This window comes from Pituophis catenifer, unplaced genomic scaffold, assembly GCF_029215685.1.
Source record: "Pituophis catenifer annectens isolate HBS135680 unplaced genomic scaffold, rPitCat1.0.hap2 SCAF_1, whole genome shotgun sequence".
NCBI lineage: Eukaryota > Metazoa > Chordata > Lepidosauria > Squamata > Colubridae > Pituophis > Pituophis catenifer.
The window spans coordinates 121,823,019-121,848,977 of record NW_027256881.1 but is presented as its reverse complement, the minus strand read 5'-3'; the positions used below and the strand labels follow the sequence as shown (position 1 = coordinate 121,848,977).

At 39.3% G+C, this 25,959-nt stretch overlaps 1 protein-coding gene across 1 annotated transcript in view; it reads right to left on the bottom strand.

Moving 5' to 3' along the window:
• Nucleotides 1–25,959, bottom strand: part of EYS (eyes shut homolog) — an 871,663-nt gene that overhangs the window by 400,642 nt on the left and 445,062 nt on the right. Inside the window, exon 29 of the mRNA XM_070932259.1 lies at nt 17,425–17,624. Coding sequence (XP_070788360.1) covers nt 17,425–17,624 — 200 coding nt within the window. The remainder of the gene's footprint in view (nt 1–17,424; nt 17,625–25,959) is intronic.

Sequence of the window (25,959 nt, the reverse complement as noted above, 5' to 3'; positions counted from 1 at the left end):
TGGTGACAAGATAGGGCAAAAGCGTAAAATGTGAGGACAGTCGTAAGTTCGAGGACTGGTCAAAAGTGTGAGGACCAGTCAAAAATAACTTTTTCAGGCCTCTGAGTAGTCCATATGCACAAAAGGACTACTCAGAGGGCTGAAAAAAGTCATTTCTGACTGGTCCTCGCATTTTTGACCGGTCTTCGCACTTATGACTGGTCATCATTTATGCCCATTGTAGCATTCTTAACAACCATGTCATTCATTTCACAACTGCTTCTCTTCACCATGGTGACAAGATAGGGCAAAAATGTAAAATGTGAGGACAGTCATAAGTTCGAGGACTGGTCAAAAGTGCGAGGACCAGTCAGAAATAATTTTTTCAGCCCTCTGAATAGTCCATATGCATAAAAGGATACAGCAATAGAGAGGGATGAAGGAAGGGAAGGGAAATTAGAGTAGGAGTGAGGGTAAGAGAGGGAGGAAGAGAGGAGGAGAAGGAGAAAGGAAGAGGAAGTAGGGAAGAGAAGAAGAAGGGGAGGAAGAGAAAGTAAGAAGGAAAGAAAAGAGAGAGGTGGTAGGTTTGAGGAGAAAGATTGCTGTACAATAAAAAAGATGAAAGGGAAGAAAGCCAACCCCAAACAAATATAAAGATATTAAGATAAAGAATGAATTGTTAAACTTTAAAGAATAAAAGAGAACAAATATGAATAAATAACAATAATTAGAAACACACATACAAACATACAATATATTTTCTTTGAACAGAGTATTTGATCGGTTCACAAATTTAAACAGTGTTTAGTCATTTCAATTAAATTTACAATTTCTATATTTCCTTTTTGCCATATTTATTCCTCATCTATTTTTGTAAAAAACCAATATTACCTTTCATCTTCATTTCTAATCTTAATCAAATTCAATTTTTCCCTTCTATTCTATATTATACCCCTTCCCATTGTCATCTATTTTTATATCCATCCTCACATTGGTTAATTATGTAATATTACAATTGTTTAATATAAATTCAACATTTTAATATAAATCAATTAGTTATATAACTACCTTTTTTGTATATTAATCAATATGAACATGAATATTCCAATTATTTCCATGCAATCCAATTTCTTACAAATCAATTAATTATATTTACCAATAATAATAAACCAAATAATTTCCCCCATATATTCCTCCAAACCACAACTTAACCATTTCTGCTTTCAACACAATATACAATTAATAGTATCTCAATTATTACAATTCCCTAGTTAAATAGAGCTTTTTTTCTTTTGTGTTTTAAAATCTTGAACTCTCCTCTTTTCCCCTAAATTTCCCATTGTTTGCACCTACCTTTTTTGGTGAGGAAAAAGAAAAGAAATCTGCCTGCCTAATTTTCCAATGTGCAAAGCCAACAGCCTGCTTTACTTTCTGTTTCGTTTTTCAGTATAGCTAGGGGGAAAAAAATCAGCACTCTTTGCAAGCAAGCAGCAGAGCCCTGAGCAAAACAGCTGAGAGCAAATCAGCTGAGAGTCGGGAGCCGATCTAAGCAAGGGCTAATTAGCCTATGCTGAAGCTCCACGGGCCAATAAAATTACAAAAAAACACCGAACCCTTTGTTAAATTGCTGGCTCGCCCGCCCCTCGCCCACCACTATTTATTGGCAATAAATAGTGGTGCAGAGGGGAGGGGCAAGGGGCGGGGCGAGCCAGCAATTTAACAAAGGGTTTGGCCGAACCCCCTAGAACCGGCAGAATCCCACCACTGGACTGGTTAAAACAATAACAGTAGCATTTCAATAAAAGCAATAAAACAAGGATTTGGGAAATAGGATAGCTTTATTATTAAATTGTAGATCTACATATCAGTGCTAGCCTTCATTTATTTTTAAATGATTCTTATTATTCTTACTTCAGTCTTGGCATATAAAAAAGATTGAATTCTTTTAATTCAGAATATCCATGGATATATCTGTCATCATAACCAGCACACATTGGTTGTATTTTTTTGTAGTTGTGATAACAATGTTTCTATCTGTAGCTGAATCAAGATAGGACTAAATATTTTCGAGATCTGGAATTAAACTATCTAAGCTACCAACTTCTAAAGTTGCGCACGGTTGAAAGCAGTTCTTTCTCTGGGAAATTTGAATCAAATCTCCCATCAAAACAGATTACAGGTAGTTCTCGCTTAAAGACTGGCGACTTAATGAAAGTTGAAAGTTATGACTACCCAACTCCTCAAAAAAAAAAAAATACGACCAATCCTCAAAGTTGTGACTGCCACAGCTCTCTCTCTGTGGCACTTGATTGCATTTGAGGAATTTGGCAACCTGCTTCATGATCACAATGGCTAACAGTAGAACTTCCAGGCACAGCTATGGTTGTTAAGTGAGGACCACCTGTAATAAATGAAGGTGGGTATCTGCTTCAAGCCAGCAAATCAAATCAAGTGTTTCTGAAAGTGTTTAATAAGCTTTCAAAGGCTTTGCAGATTTGATGGGCTTTTCCACTGATTCTGGAATCACCTTCTACCAGGGGTGGGTTTCACTTACCTTTGCTACCGGTTCATGTGCATGCACCATCTGCGTGTGTGCAGAAGCTTCTGCACATGCACAGATCGCATTTGATGACATCCAGGTGGGTGGGCAGAGCCTCTCGTCGCCTCTGCTACCGGTTCGCCCAAACCGGGGTGAACCGGTAGCAACCCAACACTGCCTTCTACGTATGAAGTGGCATGATGGATTTTCTGACATTGACGTGAGTGACCACTCAATAAATAGCAATAGCACTTCGACTTATATACCGCTTCACAGTGCCTTACAGCCCTCCCTAAGCGGTTTAAAGAGTCAGCATATTGCCCCCAACAATCCGGGTCCTCATTTTTTTTTATTTTTTTTTTTAATTCGATTTATATGCCGCCCTTCTCCGAAGACTCAGGGCGGCTTACAATGTGCTTAGCAACCATTGGAAGGATGAAAGGCTGAGTCAACCTTGAGCTGGTCAGGACTGAACTCTTGGCAGTGAGCAGAGTTAGCTTGCAATACTGCACTTTAACCACTGCACCACCACGGCTCATATCAATAAAATTGATCACTTTAAAGTAAAACAGCAAAGTAAACTGCAGCCCTTTTTAAAATCATGCATGTAATATTGAACTACATATTCTATACTGTATTTTTTTTTTAATATGCTCTCTTGATATGTGACCCATCATTAACTTTGCTTGACAATAAACTCTCTGCCGATCAGAGAGTTTTTGGAGTAGCAAAGCTTATATAGCTTTGGGCTTCATTAATGTTTTCAGCTTTTTTACTGGGACCAACCACGAGATTCAACTTTGATTTCTTTGTACTAATGGAATAATAACATTTCTCTGCTGGGGCTGCTACCACAGCTGGATTTCAGTCTAGTATTCTGAATATGTGCTCAGTACCAGTCTGGCACCGCTCTTTACTTTACTTTTAAATTCTGAATGGCCTCAACAGGTTTAAATTTGTCAGTGGATGTCCCACTAGCACTTATAAGCACTAAGCCGAAGTTTGATTATTTTTTAAAATTATTTTTTTTAAAAAAAGAGGAGAAAGCTAATCCTTTTTTTGTGCCACTTTACTGCAACGTCCCCTCTATTAACTCACTAAATTCTGATGCAACTGAATCCTATTGATGTTGAGATGATTCTTTCCAAGATCCAAACGTTTTAATAATAATAATTTGCCAGAAGTTTGGGTTCGAATGCAGCAAAAATTACTGGGAACACCAAATTGACAAAGTTCTTGAAAATAAACACGTCAAGATCTTGTGGGACTTTTGAAACCAAACAAGCAGACATCTGACCCAGAACACGAGTGATATCACTACTGTGGAAAAGAAAAAAGGCAGGTTCATTGATATTATAATACTAGGTGATATGCACGAATTGAAGAGAAACAACTAGAAAATATAACAAAATACCACAATCTGCAAATTCAAGTTGAGTGATTGTGGAAGAAGAAATCAATGGTTGTACCAATAGTAATAGGAGCCCTTGGAATAATAGCCAACAGGCTGCCTAGATATATGGAAATTTTAATATATACTCAGATGTTACCTTAACAGCTCTTCGGTTCTTGGTTAGGATTTGAACTGTTGACTTTTTACCAGTCCCAGACTGTGAATCAAATTGAAGATTAAATCAATAATAATAATAATAATAATAATAATAATAATAATAATAATGACAACTAAAGACAACTAAAACAAAAGCAGAATATAAGAAAGAAGTAATTGAGCAGCGAGCTGAAAATTGGAAACACAAAGCTCTGCATGGCCAATACTTGAAAAGTATTGAAGGCAAAGCTGACCAGAAACTAACCTGGAACTGGTTAAGATCAGGAGTACTGAAAAAAGAAACAGAAAGCTTTATTTTGGCAGCTCAAGAACAAGCCCTAGCCACAAACTGCATGAAGGCAAAAATTCAACATGTTACCACCAACAGCAAATGCCGCCTCTGCAATGAGAAAGATGAGACAGTCGACTACCTGATCAGTGGGTGCAGCAAAATTTCACAAACTGACTACCTACAACGCCATGACCATGTTGCTAAGATCATTCACTGGAAATTGTGCCAGAAGTTTGGATTTGAGTACAGCAAAAACCACTGGGAACATCAGGTTGAGAAAGTTTTAGAGAATGAGAAACTCAAGATCTTGTGGGACTTTAGGATTCAGACTGACAGGCACTTGGTCCACAACACACCTTACATAACAATAGTTGAAAAGAAAAAAGTACGGTTCATTGACATTGCAATACCTGGTGATGCACGGATTGAAGATAAGCAGCAAGAAAAAATCACAAAGTACCGGGATTTGCAAATTGAAGTTGAGCGACTGTGGAAAAAGAAATCGTGTGTTGTCCCGATTGTAATTGGAGCCCTTGGAGCAATACCCAAAGGGCTACCCCACTATTTAGAAATTCTAAATTTGCCAGACTTGAACATTTTGACTCTACAAGAAACCACCTTACTCAGAACAGCTTACATCCTCCGACGATACCTTAACAGTTCCTAGGTCCTTAGTTAGGACTCGAGCTGCTGAGCTATTAACCAGCCTCAAAGGCTGTGAATCTCACTAAAGATTAACCAATAGTAGTAGTAGTAGTAGTAGTAGTAGTAGTAGTAGTAGTAGTAGTAATACACTGTTTCCCCAAAATAAGACATCTCCTGATAATAAGGACTTTTGAGCGCATGGCAATAAGTCTAAGCTCTTACTTCAGGGTTCAAAAAAAATATAAGACAGGGTCTTATTTTTGGGAAAACACGGTAGTAATAGTAATAGTAGTAGTAGTAGTAATAGTAATAATAATAGTCCAGGGATCAGAGGCAAAACCAGTGATCAGAATACAAAACTATAGGACAAATCAACTTAATATATTTATGGATACATGAAAAAGGAATGTTTGTGATAAAGTTAGAGATTTGTTGTTTGGGGACTTCCATGTATGTGTATTTTTGCATGAAAACTATGCCATGTTGAAAGATTTGTAGCAAGTGTTAGCTAATTGTATGATACCATAAGGATATTGGATCTGAAAATTAATGTATTAAAAATTAGAGAAGTTGTCTCTGAAAGAGGAAATAGAATGAATAATTGTTAGTTAGACCAAAAACAAACAAACAAAAAAAAAACCCCCAGCAAACAAGCCCTAGATCAGTGATGGCTAATCTTTTTGCCATCACGTGCCAAAAGCAGGGGGGAGCATGGGGGGGGTGGAGCGCGCATGCGCCCACACCCATAATTCAATGCGCCCTGCCCCCCATGCATGCACGTGCGACCCCCCTCTGCGACCTCACTTTTGGCAGGCTCCAGAGGCTTTCTAGGAGCCTGGGGAGGGCAAAAACAACCTTCCCCACTCCCACAGAGGCCCTCTGGAGGCCAGAAACGGCCTGTTTCCCAACTTCCAGTGAGCCCAAAAGGCCCAAAAGTGAGCTGGCCTGTGCATGCATGCAGGCTGGAGCTGATCTAGGGCAATGCTCGCGTGCCCACAGATATGGCTCCACGTGCCACCTGTGGCACAGGTGCCATAGGTTCACCATCACGGCCCTAGACCAATGGATGAATTTATATAACTTGGTGGAATATTTACTGAAAATGGTGAAATGGAAGGCAAAATGTTAAGATGTTCACAGTCTGAAAGTTGATAACATGGTCTGCCATGAAGAAGGCATTTTTATCCAAAGAAGTAATAGTGTCTGTTTAATAAGAGCATGCTTCTGCCTATTTTGTTATATGGAAATGAGAATTGCGAGAGTGAGGAGAAGCGTAAAAGCAGGCTGAATGCAGTGAGAATGGGGTACTTAAAAAGAGTGTATAGTAAAACATGAAGAGATAGATAAAAAATGAATGATGCTGAATGAACACGAACTGAACTTAAAGTGAGTTACCAGCATGAAGGAAATACACTGACGTGGTCTGGTCATATGGAAAGCCAGTTTGGTCTAGTGGTTAAGGCACCAGTCTAGAAAGCAGAAAACCCTGAGTTTAAGTCCTAGGCATGAAAGCCAGTTGGGTGACTTTGGGCTAGTCACTCTCACCCAATTGACCTCACAGGATTGTTGTGGGGAAATAGGAGGAGGAAACTGTCTTGGATATGTTTGCTGCCATGTTATTTGCAAAAATAATAAAGGCAGGATATAAATAAATAAAGATGAAAGAACAAAACAAATATAGAAAAGAAGAGTGAATGGATTTAGAGGAAGGGGAAACTGCAAAAGTAATTAGATGGAGTTGTTGATATTCTTAAAAAGAGAGGCTTGAGAAATTTAAAGAACAAAAGGCAATGCATGAAGCACTGTATAAATATGGTGGAATTAAGGAAACGTTTCAAGTTTAGAAATTTACAAAGATATACTGTTAGATGTGGATTAAATTAGATGTGGGTTAGATTTCTTGTTTATTTTTGCCTCTCATTTCTTGCCTTTATTTTGTTTTGTTCATTATTTCTTCCTTCTTTCCTTTAATGTTCATAATATTTCTTACCCTATAGGAGAATAGGATGATGGGTTTGTATGTATGTAAATTGGCACAGGAAACCTGCTGCCTAGATTCAGCAAAACTAAATGTCGCTTTTGGAAAATTATAGACTGTTCTGCTGACCTTTACTCATTCCTGCTATATCTGCTTCAAAGAGCTCCAGTGGAATATTTTTTTAAAAAAAAATAAATAATTTGAAATCTTTTAAGATACCCAACTGAAATTTGTCAAGATCAGTGTCCTCTAAAGGGTCTGTTAACCCTGTTATTTTCATGCTATCAAAAAATGAAAAAAACTGCTGTCAGTCTATGTTTTTCCATTATCACCTATAGATAACCTTTTTAAAAAATTAAATTTCAAATCTTGAAGTGGCTTGAATTGAATCAGTTTGCCCCTCGAATCCTGAACTAAAGACTATTTGAAGTATGCCCTTTTCAGTATTAAATCTTGAATACAAATCAAATCAGGACTGATTGCACAGGCCAACCAGTCTGTGCGTCTTCGTCTTCCCTCTTCCAGAATATTCAATGAGATTCAGTGCCTATTGCAACAAGATGTTTTAGGCCTCCATTGGAAGGAAGGTAAAGAATGGGATTCAGGGCTGCAATTTTCTTCAGCATCCTCATATAATTTCTTCCTGAATTTCAGGGTTAACTGCCATATTCTTTGCCACAGAGATGCAAGGGCAGGGATTTATTTTCACTGCAATGATAAGTGTTTTGCAGCTCTCAAATACCAAATGTAAAATTGTAATTTTAATTTTTTTATATGGAAAACCTGATGCTTTTAACTTTTTTAAAAAGAAAGATGACAAGAGTGGCTCCCGTAAGTACTTTGTCAAGCACAGTAATGGATCTCATCTCTCTTTTTACAGATGATATTTGGCTGAATTAAAAACATTGCTTTTGATATAACCCTTAAAATCTATAGAATATGAAAGTGCATGATGATCTACTGAGAAAATTCCAGACCTAAGGTTTTTTTTTTTTAAAGAAACATTTTCCAGAGGATTCCTTTACCTTTACATCATGTGTATCTGTGTCTGTGATTCTCTCTGTTTTTAAATTATTGGGGTGTTTTAATCTGTCTGGGCCAAAATGATTTAATTTGATTTTATCTGGTTTTTAAATTTTTTGTATTTATGTATTTTATTGTTGGCTGTTCACCGCCCTGAGTCCTTCGGGAGTAGGGCAGTATACAAATAAAATAAACCTAAACCTAACCTAAACCTCTCTCTCTTTCTTGCTGTCTGTCTGTCCGTCCGTCCGTCCATCCATCCATCCATCCATCCATCCATCCATCCATCCATCCATCCCATCCCATCCCATCCCATCCCATTGTTTGCTAAATATCCAAACAAATTAAACTCTGAAAGCAAGAGCAACTGTTATAATTCAAAGATGAATAAACTGATTTAAAACAGTTAGCAAATAATGAAGTTTACTGGCAAATATATGAGCAGCTACTGGCCATATTGGAGAAGTCTGTAACTGTTCAATTTACGGTATGAAATGTTTCTCCTTCTTGCTGAACTAAATTCCCCAATTCCTGAAAGTGAATTTCTGAATATTATAATTCCAGTGTGATCTTCTAAAAGGTTTTCATTTCAGAAGGTTAGCTAGTGAAACAATGAATTGCTTTTAGCTTTCTTACAACAGGTCAACCCGCTGGTTCACTTACTTCCACCTTATCTACTAAAGCTGACAACAGGTTCAAGAAGGTTTCTATCACCTGCTTTTTATTTCTTTTTTTAGTTGAAAATGTCAGGGGTCTTATCCATATAAATTTGGACTGTGCTATTGAGTTTTGCGCCTATTGTGTGGCTCTGGAGATGTCTTTTGTGACGTTAGCCCTTTGTAACACAGCCAAAACAATTGGGGGGGGGGCACACTAAAAAACAGTTAAAGACTTATACTGTTTCCACCTTACACTCTGGGGGTTTCTACCATCACCCTCCTTTTCCAAAGCACTGAGGGAATGCAGTTTTTTTTTCCCCAAAAGTGCAACCAAAGTGTTTTAGACTACAGACTTAATGGGCATGAAAAGACCCTTCTCTATTTAGTCATCTATATTTCCTTCAATCAAATAACAATTGTTTTCTCTTCCTAATATTTCATATTTTTCATCTGTAGCTGTTTCTATGTTCATGATATATTATAGAAAAAAATTTTTTTTTAAAAAAGCAACAACTATATGTTCTTTATGGGAGAGAGAGAAAAACAAGGGGGGGAGGGAGAGAGAGGGAGAGAAAGAAAGAGAGAGAGAACACAATTGGGTATGTGCCATTGTCCATTTTAAACTCATTCCAATAATAGCATCATTAACATAATAGATCTGTAAGATCATCAGGCATGATTGGAACCACCTATAGGCCTAGTAAAGATCTTGTTTTATGTAGGATGGCTGGATGGAGACAGGCAGGCAGGCAGGCAGAAACATGGATGTACCCTATCAGCTCTTCCTCTCATAATGGATTAGCATGGGATGGGAATGAAATACTGTAAGCATTAACTTCACCAGGGCTTCCTTAGGCCAATATCATCCAAAAAATGTTTTGTCTCATGTTCTAGACCAGGGGTGTCAAACTCGATTTCATTGAGGACCACATCAGGGTTGTGTTTGACCTCAGGGGGCCAGAGTGGGCATGGCCAGGGTGGGCATGGCCAGCTCGATGTCACTCATGTTGGGGGCACCTGTGGTGGCCTGAGCGCTCTGCCGGTAAAAACAAAACTGGGGAGGGCCCATGCAGCCCTCCTGAGCTTTGTTTTTCACTGGCAGAGGCACCACAGGCCAGTCTTTTGCTGTTTCCAGGGCGGCCCTGCAGGCCAGATCTAAGCACCCCATGGGCCAGATCTGGCCTGTGGGCCTTGAGTTTGGCATCCCTGTTCTAGAGTGTGCACATACGGCTTTTGTCCCGAGTTCTAGCTCAAATGGCTCCACTGCTCAACCTTCCTACAATTTCTCCTCACTGTTCTAGGTCCTCCTTGGGTCGTGGTATTTTTAACTTCCTACCAGAAGTATCCCTGTCAAAATTCTGTCACTGGATTTCTTCTCCTCCCTCTTGAGTTAAAATGTTTTTAAATACTGTGTGATGTGATACAGATAAGCCATTAAGAGGGAAAAAGTGGCTCAGAGTTATAGACAGCATCTATTTTTAGCAGAACTGCAAATGATACATTTACAGGGCCATTTAATTATTTCTTGTCCTTTTCCATAAAACCAGCTCATTTAAAACTGTATTCTTTTGCAAAGGTTAAAGACTCCAGTTTCCTATCTAGTAGTCATCAAGTTAATTTTAACAGATCCTGCTGTGAAGTACCTGGACTCTTAATTCCCTTCCTTATGCAGCCATATTCTATTGGCACCATGTCTTCTTTTTGATGCTCCCTTCAACCTCCATTGCTTCGAGGTTGGCCATTACAATGGTAATTTTATCTGAAAGTGCTCTGCCCATCAGAAAATTAGTTTTTTGTTTAATTCCTTTATATTATCACGAATAGCTTTGGCTAAAAAGGAAGAGTTTATTTACTTATAATTTAGATTTAAATTATTTGTTTATTTATAATTGAGATGCATAAAGCTCCCCAACAACATTGACTCTGGGTGGAGTACAATTAAAGCCGATCCATACCTAAAATCAGAGAAAATTAATATAAGAGCAGAACATTCTACCATGCCCAGACAAACTCTGTACACCAATCTAGATGGGGCAGAATTTAAAGCTCTAAAGCTTATAAGTTGAATTTGCCTGAACTTTCAGGGGGTTGATCCTCCAGAGGCCAGTCACTGCAACAGAGAAGGTTGCAGTGCTTCCTAGGCCCCATCAGATGACATTGCTTGACAGAGGTAAGAGACAGAGACAGAGAAGACAGAAGTATCTGCTTAATAGACGTAGCTGCTCTCATGGATCTTATGGCAGTGGTGGGTTGCTACCAGTTCGTCCTGGATTGGGCAAACCAGTAGTGGTGGCAGCAGGAGGCTCCGCCCACCTGTCCGGACGCTTCTGTGCATGCGCAGAAGTGTCATGAGCGAGCGTGCGTGCACACACGAGCAAACCGGTAGCAAACTAAATTGAAACCCACTACTGTTTTATAGGGTAGGGAAAATTTTGAGAGGGAAATTGCTCCTCACTTAACCAGGTCAGGTGCCATTTAGTCTGACATGAAAGACTTATACATGGTAACCAACATATGGAATTACATGGTTGGAAAATGTAAGTCCCTCTGGCACCCACTCCTGTTTTCGTCAGATCGCATGTCAGGCCTGGCCACCTGTGATCAGCTAGCAAACCTCAAACTAAAGTTACAAGGAAACCACTTAAAGTTTGTAGAGGAGCACTATTTAGGTGACCCTGAGGATACAGATAAATCTCCAAGTGCTTCAAGGACCCTCTAAAAGGATGCAAATGACCAGTGTTTGCAAGTTGTATAAATCCTTCCATTCCCCACTATCTGTCAGAGCTGAAGAAGCTTCTTGGATGAAAAGTGAAATGTCTTCAAAAGAAAAACATGAAAGTCCAGTTGCCTCCTGAAAAAACATCTTTGGGAAACCGCTTAAACTTTCTCTGCCAGCATTGACCCTTGGGCTCAAATTGATTAAGTGTGCCTCTCCAGGAAGTCAGCCAACACCGGCATACAAACATAAACCAGAAACCACTCATGATGAGAGAAATCTCTTGTCACAAGACTACACCCTGATGCCAGATCCCTCACAAATTTGACACCAATAAAGAGATTTACCCACATCCACAGGATAAGGAACGGACCTTCCACAAGGCAGGAAAACCTCAATCTAACATATTTCGTATCAAAGCCCATTGTTACTGTAAGTACTATCACCCTCAGCTTTCTAACATCGTAGTCTAACTTCATTTTCTGTGCTCCACATTAAACTGTCAAATAAAAAAACACCTTCCTGTTCAAGCAATCGCCTAGCATGTTTATTTCTAATCCAGTTTGCATTTAAATCCAGAACCTTTTTTCTTCTAACAACATTCAGAAGCTCACTGATAACCAGCCTGTCTCTCTGTGTGTAGTATTGGCGTAACATGGGTATACTGAGATGTGCCCATAATTACTTATGTTACTAAACTATGGTCAAGTTGTAGTATCTGAGTGGTCTCCAAGAGCAGCCTCCTACAGAGTTTATTGCAGTATTCCTTGCTATAATATAGGACACACACAATAATAAGTGACTTGAAGAATTTGTCTTTATAATACAATGGCCCTTAACTTAACTTAACTTAACTTAAATTTATTAACTTAAACCATCTGTTTAGTAACTGTTCGAAGTTACAATGGTATTGAAAAAAGTGACATACGACTATTACATTACCCCATGGTCCAGTGGTGGGCTGCCCCCAGTTCGCACTGGTTCAATAGAACCAGTAGTAAAACCAGCAAGAGGCTCCGCCCACTGACCCTGATGTCATCAGAATGCTTCTGCGCATGCGCAGAAGAGCGCATGTGCAAGTGGCCCCATTGCGAACCAGTAGTAAAGGTAAGTAGAATCCACCCCTGCCATGGTCATGTGATCAACATTCAGGCACTTGACAATTGAATGTCAGGGTTCCAAGTAACACCCCCAACAAAATCACACTCCAAGGCTTGAAGTTCCTCAAAGCTAACTTTTATTAGAGATGTCATATTGGCACATCTGGGCAAACCTGAATCTGAGAGCTTCCAGGTTTTCCACATCCAAAAGAAAATTCAAGACCTTGCCCCTCACCCACAAGTCCACCACACGTCCAATCAGATACCCTCCAAAACAGAAGATACCTCCTCATTCTTCTCAACACAACTGCAGGGCACAATGGCCTTGACTTCTTATAAAGAATTTTATTTTGACTAAATATCCTCTTCACTCTATACAATCCCCCCTCCCATTTTCCTACAGTAGAATTTGTGGCAGGCCTGAAGCCTGAAGGCCAAAGGTAGAAAAATGGCTTCCAGGTCTGACACTGAATTTATGACAGTTGCAGCATCCCAGGGTCATGTGATCACCATTTGTGACCACCTGAGCTAGTTTCTGACAAGCAAATTCAATGGGGGGATGCCGGATTTGCTTGGTGACCTCATGATTCGCTTAACAACTGCAATGATTCAGTTAACAACTGTGGTAAAAAAAAGTCATATCATCAATGTAACTCTCTTAACAACCACTTGGCCTGGCAATGGAAATTTTCATGCCATTTGCGGTTGTAAGAACTAACTGTAAATAGAACAGATTCTATATTCAGAACTTTCTAAGAAGCTACATGCTATGTTTGCAAGATTTATTAGCCTTCAAAATTGTATCCTAGCATCTGCTTTTTCACCATGGTAGTATTTTCAAGGAAAATAATTTATGCGGGCAAAGCAGGAGAAACTTTTCATCTTTAAAGCAGATCCGTTTGCAACAAAACACAACCTGAGGGGGAAAAAAAACTTGAACATAAGTGATAAATTACTTAGCACCTTTTCGTTTGTACTCTAATACTTAGAGTAGAGTAAATTATAATTGATAGGTTTACTAAGCACCCTTTTGATCTAGGAGAAATGCCAGGTTTTCAAAGGGGAACAGATACCTTAAGCACATGTGAAACTCCTAGAGCAGTTTTATTACTCAACAGCACAACGAATCTCCCAACAGAACAAAGAAGTCAAATAAACAAACTGTATTATAATGTTTTAAAATATAGAGATCTAATCACGTGTTTTTATCTTCAACAGTTGCAAAGTAACTGCCTTTGTAATTGCCTTCTAAACTGTGCCTCCCATATAAGTAGTCTTGAAACCTTCATCTGGGCTTTTGCCCTCAGTGATTTAATCAATAAATAGACAAAAACAATCATTTGGATCTTATCAGGGTTTTTTTGGTAAGTACGTTAGGTGTTGTCTTCTATCCTAGATTCCCCAAGAATTCTTCAGAGAAATATATAATTTTTTATAATTTTATTTGTGGTTTTCCCAAATGTAATCTCCCTCTCTCCCTCTCTCTCCCTCCCTCTCTCTCTCCCTCCCTCCCTCCCTCTCTCCCTCCTTCCCTCCCTCCAATTAATGAACACTTTTGTGACATGAACTTGTACTGAAGACTCCTCATATACAACTGCCATCTATATATGACATGATTATATATATTAACAGACAATAGCAATAAACATTTTGTTTTCTGAAGCTACATCAATCAGAAAAAATATAGCTGGAATTAGAAGGTGAACATTTTCAAGTAGTTAAGTCACTCTTCTAGTACTGTCTCTAAAACCAATTGAATTAAACACTTTTCTAATTACTACATAATAGAAACCGATCTTAGTATTGAGCAATGTCTTATGAGTCTAAATTACATGGCATCAAATATTTTATTTGATTCTTGGTTTCCTTCTCTTGATTTCCTCTCTTACTGTTTAATTTGCTTAAACAGCTAAGAGTGTGTGTTGGCAATGTCGCATCGGAAGGTATATTGTGATGTCATTTACATAATTGGATCACTGCAACCAAGAAAATTAAAGTACTGAGTGGGTAAATGAAGCGTATGAAGCTAAAGAAAAAGATAACTGAGGTACAAAAGAAGGAGTGTAATAACACTGAATAACATAGAATTGTCATTCTTCACAAAGACAAATGCAAGGCAGGATAAGTAGTTCCTCCTGAATTTTGCTTTAATTTCATTTACAGATTAGTGGTGCAATTAAATATATTATGCTATTTATTGCCACACAGAATTATAATCCACTAAGAGATGGCTTTGTATTTAATAATTGTACTTAATAAAATTATGAACTCCTTTCAGCTTTATTTCAAAGCGCAACATAGATAATGGAAACTTGAAATATAATACTTTTGAAATATATTGGTATTTTGCACAGAAAATTGTCAGCAGAGGATTATGGGGTGTTTTATCTAGTTTTTTCGAGATGCGGGTAAGTCAAAGTAAAATTCACAATATTATCTTTATGCAATGAGAATGTGACAAATACCTCCTAGAACAGCCTAGAGAATGTTGAAAGCTTTGTGAAAATAAATATTTTCATTTCAACCCAATCCAAACCTGTACACACAAACTCACACACATCAACCCCATTATCTCCATCACGTCAAAGCTTTGCAAGTGAGGAGTTGCTTTCCAATCTGCCGCTGTTGTTTCTGCCCATTTAGGCAGTAATCCTGAACATCCTCCTCCGAGAGTAAATAAAATGAATTCTATGGATCTGATTTTATGAACTGCATTGTGACTCTTGTTTAATTAAAACTGTCAAATTTTTACAACCCGCACCTACCTTCTCAGAGGCACCATAGATGATGCCTCTCCTATTATAAGGCTTTCAGCGATTTGAATGCATCCTGATTTCTACATAAAATACACACACGGACAAGGACTTCCTGTCCTTGTCATTTTTTTCATCTTGTCACCTGTGTTTTGTCTGAATAGGAGGAAAGCATGGCAATTACATGCCAATTACCATGCTGGAGAGAATAGTTATCACCTAACACAAGTTTCCTGTGAGAATAATATCAGGACAATGGTTTCTTATGTAAAACTGAGCTAGGATGATACCATGTCACAAAAGTTTCTCAAGCTCTAAAAGTATTTGCTTTTTTAATAAATCAACTCATATAGAAACTCTGTTTAGCATTATATTCGGAAGCTGCAGGCAGTCTTGGGTTTCTTGCTCCCATGCAAACATCTGGAGAATTCTGGTCAGCTGAAATTAGGATGAGTTTAATTGGCATGCAATTTTTTTTTCTGTAAGGGAAAAAAAAAGCTAAACTTTTTATATATGAATTCCTACTTCAGATGTACCGGTAATTAAAGACATAGTCATGTCTGCAATTTTGTTAGTCATCTAGAGCAGCAGTCACCAACTGGTGGTCCATGGACCACTGGTGGTCTGTGAGAAAATTTTGGTGGTCCACAGAAAAATTATTTGCATTTTTATATTGCACTAAATCAGGGATCTTCAAACTACGCTCCTGGGCCAGATACATGCAATGAACGTTTGTGTTGCTGCAGAGAGTCTCCCCCTTCAGGGTCTTTTTGTGTGGGTTGGAGGAGGCAGAAATTCTGACTTGGGGTCTGTTTTAGCCTCCTGGTGCAGGGCTTTGGGCAAAGTCTGGAGGGAAACGCCGCTGGTAGCAAAGAGCCGGAGGACCTTGTTCCAGTGGGACTACATCATGGCCTGGAACTTGCTGACCATCTCAGCCCACTGAGCCTCCAGGCGCCAGTACCTGCCCTTGTACTCCCTCAGCTCTTCCCTCTGCTTGGAAAGCCTATGCTCATAGTCCTCAGTGAGGTGCTTCTGCTGAGCCTCCTTCTCAGTCAGATCCAATTTGAACTGAGCTGTTTTGCCAACTCTTTCTCATGGTGGCTGCTTAGCTCCAACAACTGCTTCCTGTGGGGTCCTAAGGAGCCTGGGCGGGCAGGCAAGGAGTGTCTCGGAGGGGAGGGGCAAGTAGAGGCTGGTGAGGCACCCCTTGACGTGAGTGACATCGAGTTGGCCATGCCCACCCAGTCACATGCCCATCTAGCCATGACCACCCAGCTGGTCATTAGGCAGATCATATTAGTGGTCCGTGGGATTTAAAATTATGAATTTAGTGGTCCCTGAGGTCCAAAAAGTTGGTGATCCCTGATCTAGAGTACTATTCATTGGTGGAAAGGCAAGATAGAAACATAGATTGTCAACTTTCTTAGAGCAACATGAGCCGTGGCAGTGCAGTGGTTAGAGTGCAGTACTGCAGGCTACTTCTGCTGACTGCCGGCTGCCTGCAATTTGGCAGTTTGAATCTCACCAGGCTCAAGGTTGACTCAGCCTTCTGTCCTTCTGTGGTCAGTAAAATGAGGACCCAGATTTGTTGGGGGCAATATGCTGACTCTATAAACTGCTTAGAGAGGGTTGTAAAGCACTGTGAAGTGTTATATAAGTCTAAGTGCTATTGCTTGCTATTGCTAACATTCAAGGAAAATAGTTTATCTGATTATGGGTCATTCAGATAACACTGTTTAGTCACTAACCATTGACCAGAATGACAGGAGTTGGATTTCAACCACTTAAATTATATAATTCCTGGTTTTGATGGATTGATTATGCAGCATCAAGTAACTGTCATCTCTTAGCAACCACACAAATACATTCAGCTCTCTGATGGGAGCTAATTATATAAATTCTTGCCACTAAATCACTGGATGCCAAGAGCCTTAATCATTATATAGGAATGACTCATAATCGTTCTAGATAGATCAGTCCCTTTAGAGTTTAGAGTTATCTCAGCAATGAAGGAATTGTTTAAGCACAAGGAGTACCACTCAAGAAGCTCCAGAAAATAATTAGCCCTTTGCTGTTTTCCATAGCCTTTATAAAAAAAACCCATAAATTTCAATTTGTTTTGCAAAAGACTATGCAACAAACAACTCAATCTATATGGATTGTTCTGGTTATAGATAAGCAGACAACTGACCTGCAGTAAAAAGTTCTTCCAGGGCCATCAATGCATTTCCCTCCATTGAAGCAGAGGGATGAGTTCAGCAGCAGTTCAGTGCAAATGTCAATATCCACCTCACAAAATTCACCTCTGTATCCACTCAAGCAAATGCACTCAAATGCATTGACCAAATCTTGACAAGAGCCACCATTAAGGCAAGGGGATGATTCACATTCCTGATGAGATAAATGATAATAAATTGATCTCAGAGCTTTGAAGCATTATACAGCTTTGTGGGAACAGATCTCTATTCTATCTGGCACCAAGAATTCTACTCTTCATCAGGAAATCGTTTTGTATTTATGTCTTTGAATTAAGCCACTGTTCTCATGTCAATAAGTGTAGGCTTGAGTATAAGTTGGCTATAGATTTTTATAGTAATACGTGACAAGAATGGAAGATTAATGCCTAGAAATCTAACCCACTTCCATTTCTAACGATGAAAGAAGGGGAAGTAACCTTCACATTGATGACAGGATGAACAAATTTGCCAAGCCTGATTTATATAGTTTTATTTATTTAGAGGGATGTGGTGGCTCAGTGGCTAAGATGCTGAGCTTGTCGATCGAAAGGTTGGCAGTTCAGCAGTTCGAATCCCTAGTGCCGCATAACAGGGTGAGCTCCCGTTACTTCTCCCAGCTTCTGCCAACCTAGCATTTCGAAAACGCATGAAAAATGCAAGTAGAAAAATAGGGACCACCTTTGGTGGGAAGGTAACAGTATTCTGTGTGCCTCTGGTGTTTAGTCATGCCAGCCACATGACCATGAAGACGTCTTCGGACAACACTGGCTCTTTGGCTTTGAAACAGAGATGAGCACGGCCCCCTAGAGTCGGGAACGACTAGCACATATGTGTGAGGGGAACCTTTACCTTTACCTATTTATTTAAGCTTTTCGAAGATTGTAGAAAGTTATAAATATAAAGCAAGGAAAAAAAAACACATCTGTAGAAAGATTTTTAAGTAATGTTTTTCCTTTGCCTTTGTTTCCCACCCACTAACTTAAATATTTGCACTTTTATTCTGAACACCAAGAGTTATTGCTAATATCTGTAAGTCATTTACCAAGAGCCTTGGTAGTACAGTGGTCTAAGGCACCCTGTTATTAAGCTGGTTATTAAGACCAGCTGCCTGCAATTACTGCAGGTTCGAATCTCGCCAAGGCTCAAGGTTGACTCAGCCTTCCATCCTTTCTAAGGTAGGTAAATTGAGGACCCAGTTGTGGGGGCAATAAGCTGACTTTGTATAAATATACAAAAGAATGAAGGCTATTGCTTAGAGCATTGTAAGCCGCCCTGAGTCTCCGGAGAAGGGCGGCATATAAATCTAAATAAAATAAAAATAAAATTTTTTTGTCTGTTTTTAAATTGGTCTCATGATTATTTTCCCATAAACTATATTCCAAAGATGTAAGTTTCACATGCTGTGTGATATATAGTATATAAAGAAGTCATTCCTACTTAATTTGGTTAGACTCCTGTCATGGATATATAGTATACAGCCAATTTTGCTATCACTGCATACTCTCCAGTTTTGGTCTATTCATTGCATCATTGGCAGGGTTTTTATTTTCCCACATAGAAATATTTGTGTTATTAACTCACATTTTTAGAATTTTTTGAATATATTCATTATTCTTCCTGGTAGATTCGAGTTTTATAATCCCCTAATGTGAAAAAAAAGTTCCTTCTCTGTTGTGGTATTTGCAATATTTATTATTATATGTTTTGTCTATCTTGGTAATTGTTTATAGCGTTACAAAACAGCCGTAAAGCATTTTATACTAATTTTCCCTTAAATTGCAGATTGGAGTAAACATTATTGATTTTTTTCCATTACTCTCCCTATTGTTGTACTGTGATTTCTTCTTTGAAGTTCTGCATTCACTTTACTATACAATTATTCATTTTTTATTGTTTTCATCAATTGTCTTATTGTGCTCTTTGGTTGCATAATAGTTAATATTACATCAATTACATAGCATTTTATCTTGTATTCCTTGTATTTTTTTCCCATCGTATTGGCTGGCACCCTACTATTGTTAAAAAATTATAGGAATAACTGTTGGACAATGAATTCAATTAAAGAGACACAAACAATTTCAAGAAGCGTGCATAACTTTGATTTACAAAGGAGGAAATGGTCCAGAGAAACTTCAATCATACAGAACAATTTCTCTGCTGAATGTTGATTGTAAGATATTCACTACAATATTAGCTGAATGTCTATGGAATTGTGTTTCTGAAATAATACATACAGATCAAACAAGTTACATTCCCAAAAGGAAGATAAAACACAACATCAGGGGTGGGTACAGCCAGATAAAAACACATAATATAAACATTAAGAACAAATTAAAAGGAAATATCTCAATTTGGCCAAAAATTTAAGAAACATACAAATTTAAAATCATTTAAAAGGCATTGTTAGGCCAGCCCGGCTTGTTGGAAAAGGAAAGTTTTAAGGGAACGGCGGAAGGCACTGAGGTCTTGGATTCTCCTTATCTCTGGGGGCAGCTGATTCCAGAGGGTAGGTGCCCCCACAGAGAAGGCCCTCCCCCTGGGGGTCACCAGCCTGCATTGCTTGGCTGATGGCACCCCGAGGAGGCCCTCTCTGTGGGAGCACACGGGTCGATGGGAGGTCATCGGTGGCAGAAGGCAGTCTTGGAGATAACTAGGTCCTATGCCATGGAGCGCTTTAAAGGTGGTAACCAACACCTTGAAGCGCACCCAGAAGACCACTGGGAGCCAGTGCAGCTCGCACAGGAGCGGTGTTATGCGGGAGTGCCATGCAGCTCCTGTAATTACCCACGCGACCGCATTCTGGACCAGTTGGAGCCTCCAGGTGCTCCTCAAGGGGAGCCCCATGTAGAGAGCGTTGCAGTAGTCCAGGCGAGAGGTGACGAGGGCATGAGTGACTGTGCACACGGAATCCCGATCAAGAAAGGGGCGCAACTGGCGAATCAGGCGAACCTGACAAAAGGTCCCCCTGGCAACAGCCATCAGATGTTCCTCCAAAGACAGCTGCATATCCAGGAGGACTCCCAGATTGTGCGCCCTCTCAACGGGGGCCAAAGACTCGCCCCCAATAGTCAGCGATGGAGTCAGCTGACTATATCGGGATGCCGGGAACCACAGCCACTCAGTCTTGGAAGGGTTGAGCTTGAGCTTGTTCCTCCCCATCCAGATCCGTACAGCCTCCAGGCACTTGGCCATCACTCCAAGGGCATCGCTGGGGTGGCCTGGGGTGGAGATGTACAGCTGGGTGTCATCAGCGTACTGGTGGTATCTCACCCCAAAGCCACGGGTGATCTCGCCCAGCGGCTTCACATAAATGTTGAACAGAAGGGGCGAGAGGACCGACCCTTGTGGCACTCCACAGATGAGAGGCCTCTGCCCCCCTGCCAACACGAACTGCGACCGGTCGGAGAGAAAGGAGGAGAACCACCGTAACACGGTGCCCCCCATCCCCAACTCTTCCAACCGGTGCAGAATGATACCATGGTCGATGGTATCAAAAGCTGCTGAGAGGTCTAATAGGACCAGAACAGAGGAGCAACCCCTGTTCCGAGCCCTCCAGAGATCATCAACCAACATGACCAATGCTGTTTCCGTGCTGTGCCCAGGCCTGAAACCCGACTGGAACGGGTCTAGATAGGACGTTTCCTCCAGGAATTGTGGGAACTGTCGTGCGACCACACTCTCAACAACCTTCGCCACAAAGCGAAGGTTGGAGACAGGATGATAGTTAGCCAATACTGCCGGATCCAGGGAGGGCTTCTTGAGGAGAGGCCTCACCACCGCCTCTTTCAAGGTAGCAGGAAAGTGACCCTCACTCAACGAAGCATTGATAATTCCCTGGAGCCAGCCTCGTGAGACCTCCTGGGAAGCCAGTACTAACCAGGAGGGACACGGGTCCAGTAAACATGTGGTCGCATTAAGTCTCCCCAAAATCCTGTCCACGTCATCCGGAGTCACAGAGTCAAACTCTTCCCAGATAACATTCTCAAGACTATTCCTCGTCATCCTGCCCGGATCTACCCAGTCAGAGTCCAAATCCTGCCGGATATCAGCGATTTTGTCATACAGATACCATCCGAAATCCTCAGCCCTGTCCTCCAGAGGGTCCTCCCACACTCCTGGTTGAAGCAGGGAGCGGGTCACTCTGAACAGGGCTGCCGGACGATTCTCTGATGATGCAATAAGAGCGGAAAAGTAATTGGACTTTGCCGCTTTTATCGCCACTAGGTAGGTCTTAATATGCGACCTTACCAGTGTTCGGTCAGATTCGGTGCGACTGGCCCTCCAACCACTCTCCAGGCATCTTTTCCGGCGCTTCATCTCCCTCAGCTCCTCAGTAAACCAAGGAGCCGTGAGGGATCGGGACCGGGTCAGAGGCCGCAAAGGCACGACTATATATGTGTATATATATATATATACACACAGTATCTGTGGCACAGCAAGGACTACAGTAAATGGAACACTCTCCACAGATTTTCCAATTAGTTAAGATGCAGATCAGGAGTATCTACTCTCTACTTCACTATTTGTAACCACTTTAGAACAGAAACAAATATTTGGGATCAAAAGTCTAATATATTTAGTTTTGCAGATAATTTAAAAATCTGTGAAAATTCACACTAATGCCCATTTCTCTTTTATTATGCCTATTTTCCTTAATATGTACATTTTACAAGCAATTTTCAGGACTTCTGTGCATTCAGGCAGACTACTTTCCTTTCAATAGGTTTTTTTTTTCCTTTGTGCAATTTTACCTATATACGCATTTTTTTTTTAAAGGAGTGGTGTTGTAGAATGCAACACAGAGTTAAGAACAGTGAAGACTTTGGTGCATTGTGTGGATGACATCTGCAATTGGCAAAAAAAAAAAAAATCTATAAAGCTTTTGTTTATACTGCTTACATTGTTGCTTCTAGTGTGCAGTTTGCAAACCACCATTAAGAATGCATTCACAACACCAGTGGAAAGTTTTGTTTTTAGAAAATGATGAAAAGTATTTCTCTCCATTACGGCATTTGGGCATATTCAGGCACAGTGAAATTTTCCTCAACATTGAATAATGCTCTGTTCTAGATAAGATTTCTTTAACAATACAGCATCTATTTCCTGTGTATTAAGCTTCACCCACTTACACTTTCTTCACTTTCGTATATCTATACCAAACTTAGGCATTTTATGGCCCGCAGATGGTCCCTGTTGGCATTAGGAGGTGAGATATCAGTGGTAGGTGGCAGAGATTGGTAGCATTGGGGGTGGAGGGTAGGGTGGTAGTAGCAGTGGTGAGATGGTGGTGTCAGGGGCTGGAGGTGGTGGTGTTGGCCCCCCACAAACTCTCAGTTTCTCACGTGGCCCCTTGGGAAAATTAATTGCCTACCCCTGATCTATAACCAACTTTATTTATTGATTTATTAATCATAGCTGCCCATCTCATAATAAGTGATTTTTGGGTGCCATATATAAATTGTATGAAACTACAAATATCTAAAAATAATCTTTATATATATAAAAAAGTAATTATCAAAAATGAAAATATTATCCAAAATTTTAAATATTGGATACAGTACATTTTGGACCTATTTAAGGTTTTATATGGAAATGTGAAGTACTTTGTAAAGTTCTGTACTTTAAGAAATGAAACAGGGCTCAGTTGGTGGCAGTTATTTATACCGCCATTAATCTTATATTAATTAGGAATAAAATGGGAGTTGGATTCAGATTTGGATTTCTTTTGTTTGAGGATATAACTACATTACATTTACTGTTAGTTCTCATCTAATGACCATAATTGAGCCCAAAATTACTGTTGCAAGTCATTGTGGTTGTAAGGTGAAGCACCCACATGACTGGAAGTAATTTTCTGGTAATTTTTGCAGCAGTTGTTAACCAAACCCATTCATTTGAATGGATGTTTATTGCTACAAATACTGGAAAGTGGTAAAAAAAAACACAAATCACATGACTGCAGAATGCCATAATGGGTCATAAAGTTGATCCATCCAACATATGACCATGGGGTTCAATGAAACCATTTATGATGGCTGGGAGTGTTTTATTGGCCATAAAACATTCCATGGCCATTCTAACTTTGTAAAACATTTGATCATTAAATGAGAATTACCTATAAATACTGTATGGTAACATTATGGGAGATGAATTACTTACAGTATATTTAACAAAATGCTCTTTTCGCGCAATTTTGGCAGATCATGTCATGGGCTTAACATTTGTAGGCATGTAGGGTCAAAAATCAAATAGAATTTGAAATATCTGTCAAAACAGAGTCCAGTTGTGAAACAGGTGGGAGAATTAAGCATAATCTGTTAGTTTCAAGGCCTTTTATCTGGTTAAAATGTACAGAAAACTAGATTTGTCTTTGAAAGATGCATACAAAAAGAAGGCATCATAATATGCTTTTAAAAGAAATGAATCTTGTCCTCTGGTTCTAGATACCTTTTCTTCCCCACCTACTGTAAGCTTTGAGTAACAGTACCTGTTAGCATTTTCCCCCCTTCTCTCTTTTGAGACATTTCAACATTGAGCTCAACAGAAATGATAGTAATAACATGTTTTTTTCACCAAAAACTTTAAAATACTTAATGATACCTCATCATGATCGTAGGGCTCCCTGGAACACAAAATTATACAAGACTGAATCACAAGCTGAATAAGGTTGTGATTTGCCCCATTCTTTTGCAACAGGTTAGGGTCTGTCTGCCAAGCTTCTTAAATAATAAATCTAAGTACTTTAGGTGAAATAATTTTTGCAAATTAGTATAGACACATTGCTTCCACATTCAGAAAAAACCCAGTGAATATTTTAAAGTAAATCAGTGCACTAATAAACAGATTTCCTTGTGACACAGGAGTTATTTTTACTTAAATGTATGCAGTTATTTTTACTGAAATGCAAATGAATCCAAAAGGGACTATATGAAAACAATGTGCTTTCTTACTCAGAATTCCAGCTGGGAAATGTAGGGTGATTTATTACAAAACATTATATAAAGTAATTGAATTATACATCCCATGAGAAGGCTGGGATACTTTGCATACTATTAAAAATAAACCTCAACCCTATAGTCTGCACTAAATTAATTAAAATACTTGATGAAGCCTACTAAGTCAATTTTGTTTTTAAAAAATCAGTCTTTCTTTTGAAACAGCAGTTTCCAATTAGTGTCATTCTATTTTTATGAACTTAAAAAAATACTTTATTTCTTTTTTCCTACTCATTTTCTTCTAGCTTGTTAGCACTTCAAACTATTCTTATAGTTTTCTTCCTTGTGTATTCTATATGTGAAATTTGTAGGGAGCAAATCACTCTGAGTTAATCATTCACTGGAAAAAAAACATTTCAATCATTGGGAAGTTTTAGAATGATAAATAAAGCTAGGCATAAAGACACACACACAATATAGAAGCAAAATACAAACTGTTTTGATAGTTAATTTCAAATGAAGGAGGGTTATATTTGTAAAAAAAAGCCTTATTTCAGATTTCAAAATACCTCTTGACACGTCCCACTGACTTCCTAAATTACTAGAAAATGACAATTATTGCTAAATAACTAAATATTAGTTATAGTAGGTGGGTTATTTTCAAATGAGAGATGCTTAAATCCTAGAAAGCAGACAGGTAATATACTTTCACTAACACTGAGAGGTCTTAAAGATAATTTACTTCACTTGATGACATTGGTGAAACTCCTGAATTTTAGAGGAAGAATAACATTAGAAGCATGCAGACTCCTTTTTGGCACTAAATTTTTCTCTTTCCTTGCTGGTCTTAAAATCCTTGATACTCTCCAATGTTGTACTAGAGAATTCCAGTCCAACAAGACACCCTGGAGGATTGAGGTGAGAGTGGGACAGGTTTTCCATTTCTATATACAGTACTGTTGTCACTGTTTTTATTATAAAATAAGATGGAGAACCTTTGGCCTTCAGATTCAATATGTCTCACAGGCCCTGTCTCAAATTTTTCCAGTTCCAGAACTATCAGTGTAATAGATATGAAAATAGAAAAGAATGAGCTGTGTTTAAGTCAGGGGTGGGTTCTACTTACCTTTACTACTGGTTCGCAACGGGGCCGCATGCATGTGCTCGCTTTGCATGTGCCCACACACACTCTTCTGCGCATGCGCAGAAGTGTTCTGATGACGTCGGGGTCGGTGGGCAGAGCCTCCCGCTGGTTTTACTACTGGTTCTATAGAACCGGTGCGAACCAGGGGCAACCCACCACTGGTTTAAGTCTCTTGAAAACATATAGAAATGGTTTGGCTGGATAGAATTTAAAATAATCCAAGCAGACTACTGGCTTGTGAGATGCCAATCATTTTGAATATCTGTTTTTTTTCCTCCCAAACTTGACAACTTTAAGATGTGTGGACTTCAACCCTCAGAATTCCCCAGACAGCATGCTGACTGGGGAATTCTAGAAATTAAAGTCCATACACTTTAAATTACCAAGTTTGAAAAACACTAATTATTTAC